At 38.1% G+C, this 4,541-nt stretch overlaps 1 protein-coding gene across 1 annotated transcript; it reads left to right on the top strand.

Annotated features, from left to right (window-relative positions):
- The first annotated feature begins 1,630 nt into the window (after window positions 1-1,630).
- On the top strand, window positions 1,631-2,770 carry LOC100660158 (olfactory receptor 14C36-like). The gene has a single exon (XM_003404950.3). The coding sequence runs from the start codon at window positions 1,631-1,633 to the stop codon at window positions 2,567-2,569; it is 939 nt and encodes a 312-aa protein (XP_003404998.1). The 3' UTR covers window positions 2,570-2,770.
- Window positions 2,771-4,541: the final 1,771 nt, after the last annotated feature.

Genomic DNA, 4,541 nt, shown 5'->3' with positions numbered 1-4,541 from the left:
ACCAGAGGCTCTGCGGGAGAAAGATGTGGCAGTCTGCTTCTGTAAAGATTACAGTCTTGGAAACCCAATAGGGCAGTTCTACTCTGTCCTACAGAGTCGCCATGAGTCGAAATAGACTAGAAGGCAGTGGCTTTGTTTGTAATAGGGAGATTAACATCAGTGAAAGAGGAGAGAAAATGAAGGCTAGAGCTGGTGAATTAACCTTTACATATGAATAAATTCATTTTAGGGAGAAGAGATGAGTGAAAATACATAATTGTTTTATATTTAAATAATTAGAGCACTAGGATAGCATCTCTTATTTTTTGAATTGTACAATAAAGTATGTTCATACTGAGAAGAGCTTGTGACATATTTTATTCTACTCAATGGGTAAAAATGCAGATCATTACACATTGTCCCATTGAGTCATAATATACAGTTGGGCACCGTCAAGATATATGGAGCAATATAGAAAATGATTTTGAACCATTCCCATGGTTAACTTAATACTCAATAATGAGAAAATGAAGGGAGCATTTTATCCATGATTTAAATTAATCCAAAATTTAGGCTTTCATGATTTCTACATTACTCAGAGGGCAGAAATGGAATCAAACAAATTAATGGTCATCTCGCTTGAATACCATGGATTGGAGTGGTGTGAAGCAGGTAATGCTAAGTAGGATCAGCATTTCTAGTGGAGGAAACGTGGGATTGCGACATTAGAGAACATAAACCTGGATTTGAATTCATGCTCTTATGTTTTTATTTCCATGGCTTAATAATTTCCTTGACCTTTCAGTGTCCCAGTATTTTTATTTTAAAACCATGTGTATCACTTCCTAATATGTAGAGTTACAATGAGAATTACAGTATGTAATATGTGATTAAAGACCCCTGGTGGCACAGCGGTTAAAAGCTTGGTTGCAAACCAAAAGGTCAGGAGTTTGAATTCACTAGCTGATCCTTGGAAACCCAATGGGGCAGTTCTACTCTATCCTATAACGCCACTATGAGTCAGAATCTACTCAATGGCACAATACAACAACATATTGGAAATAAGTTTCTCAAGTAATAAGGATAAAGGAGCAAACAGTGTCATCGTGTTATTTCCTACTAACCAATTCACCATCTGTCTGTCAGTTGGTTGTCTTGTGGTGGCTTTCATACAGCTTTGATGCTGCAAGCTACATCATTGGTATTTCAAATTCCAGCATGGTATGCAGATTTCAGTGGTGCTTTCAGACTTAGATAGACTAGGAAGAAAGGTTTAGAAATCTATTTCAGAAAATCATCCAATGAAAACTTTATGGATCACAACAAAATATTTTCTGGTGCAGTGTTGGAACATGAGAAAGGTTGAAAGGCAACAATGGACTCAAGCACGCCGGTGTTGATGAGGCTGACAGGGAACTGGACACTGATACATTCTCTGTACATGAGATCTCTACAAGTCAGAGGCAACTCCACAGCAAGTAACAACTAACCAAAATCAACTAGAGAGAATAAAATTGGATAAATGTGACAATAAACTAAATGTAAGACAATAAGCATATTTAAGCTAATTTATTTCTACGCTATTATTCTCCTTTTTTTTTTTAAGGATTATTTGCCTTTGTCTCTGCTATTCAAAGCAAAGTACCCAAAGATGCCCAACTCTACCACAGTCACTGAATTCCTGCTTATGAGGTTTTCTGATGTGTGGGAGCTCAGAGTCTTGCACGCCATGTTATTCCTAATGATGTACTTGGCGACTCTGCTGGGGAACTTTCTCGTTGTCACAGTAACCACTCTGGCCGAGAGTCTTCACACTCCCATGTATTTCTTCCTTAGAAATCTGTCTGTCCTGGACATGTGCTACATTTCCATCACTGTACCCAAGGCATGTGTCATCTTCCTGCTTGACAACAGGGTAATCTCCATGGTTGGATGTGCAGCTCAGATCTTCCTTGTGATTTTGTTTGCTTTTGCAGAGCTGCTATTTCTCACAATCATGGCCCGTGACCGCTATGTGGCCATCTGCCAACCCCTCCACTACCCTGTGATCATGAACCCTCGGGCCTGTGTCCAAATGACACTGGCCTCAGTATTCAGTGGTCTGATCTATGCAGGTGTATACACTGGCAATGCATTCCGGTTGTCCTTCTGTCGTTCCAATGTGGTCCATCAGTTCTTCTGTGACGTCCCATCTCTACTGAAACTCTCCTGCTCTAACACTTTCAGCAATGAGATTGTAATTTTTGTCTCTGCAGTGGTTATTGTAGGTGGCTGCTTTATCTTCATCATCATGTCTTATATTCGCATATTTTCTGCTGTGCTCAAGTTTCCAACCAGAGGAGAGCGAGGGAAAGCCTTTTCTACCTGTGTTCCTCACATTCTTGTAGTGACAGTCTTTGTTGTCTCAGCCATTACTGTCTATATGAAGCCGACCTCCAATTCACCTACAACTCAGGACATGATTATTTCTGTGTTCTATTCTATAGCCCCTCCTTTCCTAAATCCTATTATCTATAGTCTCAGAAACAAGCAGATAAAGGAGGCTGTAAGGACAGTTATGAGTAGGATGCTCTATTCAGAAAAACAATAAGGTCATTATTTTAAGGAATTTCTCCTTTGATGAGCTGAGTTGAAAAATACTTCAAAATTAGCTTTCTTGTGTACTTCCAAAATTGAAGGACCTGACTGTCAGCATTGAAATGATGTTGTTGTTGTTATTTGCTATCAAGAGGTTCCTACTCAAGACAACCTTACATATAACAGAATGAAAGTTTTCCCAGTCCTGCACCATCTTCATGTTCATTGATATCTTTAAGTCCATTGTTTTCAATATTGTGTCAACCCACCTTACTGAGGTTTTTTTTTTCCCTTGTTGTCACTGCAACTTTATTAAATTTTAATGAACGTATTGGTAGAAACAATACATTCTTATTTTAATTAGAGTTTTCCCCTTCTGAAGATGTACATTCCCTGATGCCTGAATTGTGACAAAGATTCTTACATGTGCTTAATATTTCTCTTTGGGATTATCTAGAGAGTTCTAGGATAAATAAAGTATATATTAGTTTTGATTTTTTTGTAATTATGAGAGAAGAATCATTCATTCATCATATGCTTTAAATATTCCTAAAAATAACAGAATAACATCTGAAAGTTGGTCATAAAAATAACACAAAATGCATCCCACTTTGGAGAGTGGCGTCTGGGGTCTTAAATGCTAGCAAGCGGCTATCTAAGATGCATCAGTTGGTCTCAGCCCACCTGGAACAAGAAAGAATGAAGAACACCAAAGACACAAAATAACTTTTAGCCTAAGAGACAGAAAGGCCCACATGAACCAGAGACTACATCAGCCTGAGACCAGAAGAGTTAGATGGTAAAAAGATGGTACTCGGCCACAAATGATGACTGCCCTAACAGGGAACTCACAGAGAAACCCTGAGGGAGCAGGAAAGCAGTGGGATGCAGACCCCAAATTCTCATAAAAAGACCAGACTTAGTGGTCAGACTGGGACTAGAGGGACCCCAGAGGCCATGGACTCCAGACCTTCTGTTAGCCCAGGGCAGGAACCATTTCCAAAGCCAACTCTTCAGACAGAGATTTGGCCAGAATAGGGGATGGAAAATGATACTGGTGAAGAACGAGTTTCTTGGATCAAGTGGTCACATGAGACTATGTTGGCATCTTCTGTCTGGAGGGGAGATGAGAGGACCAGAAGCTACTCAAATGGACACAAGGAGAGAGGGTGGAGGGAAGTGCTGTCCTATCTCATCAGAGGGAGAGCAATTACGAGGGTATAGCAAGGTGTATGTAAATTTCTGTATGAGAGACTGACCTGATTTGTAAACTTTCACTTAAAGCACAATAGAAATTAATTTTAAAAAATTGAGTTAAATACAAAAAAATAGAAAATATTAATGTTTATAATAAAAAAAAGAAAAGAATTATCTGAAAGTGTAATTGGTAAGAGAAATCAATGAAACCTTATGTTGCTTTTAGTAACCTAGAAAGACAAATTTTAAATAAAAATTATTTACAATATTTAAGTCAGTGTTTAGACAGATCAGTTTTAAGATTACTTTTTAGTGGTTATTACCATCTCCAAGAGAAGAAGACAAAAATAAAGTATTTTTTTCCATTTTATCTTGCTATTTTTCTGATTCTTTCAAAATATTAAGAAGATCCAATGTATAAGCTTTGTTTTTAAGTGGAGTTTCGATTCAAAATAGCCAACAGCAGTCCATCTAAGCTCATTCATGCCTAGGATATTGATCTTCATGAGTTCCATTTCATTTTTTTGACTACTTTCAATTTCCCTAGTATAGTGGATTGAATTATGTGCCCCCCAAAATGTATATATTAACTTGGTTAGGCCATGATTCCCAGTATTCTGTGGTTGTCCTCCATTTTGTGATTGTAATTTTATGTTAAAGAGGGTTGGGGTGGGATTGTAACACCTTTACTAGGTCGCATCCCTGATCCCATGTAAAGGGAGTCTTCCTGAGATGTGGTCTGCACCATCTTTTATCTCTCAAGAGATAAAAAAGGAAAGAGAAGCAGA

Source organism: Loxodonta africana, chromosome 2 (assembly GCF_030014295.1).
Source record: "Loxodonta africana isolate mLoxAfr1 chromosome 2, mLoxAfr1.hap2, whole genome shotgun sequence".
In the NCBI taxonomy this organism is placed as follows: Eukaryota; Metazoa; Chordata; class Mammalia; order Proboscidea; family Elephantidae; genus Loxodonta; species Loxodonta africana.
The sequence above is the reverse complement of the archived record's forward strand: the minus strand, read 5'-3'. Positions and strand labels throughout refer to the sequence as shown.

Coding starts and splice junctions, on each gene's coding strand:
- LOC100660158 (XM_003404950.3), top strand. CDS start 1,631: ATGCCCAACTCTACCACAGTCACTGAATTCCTGCTTATGAGGTTTTCT.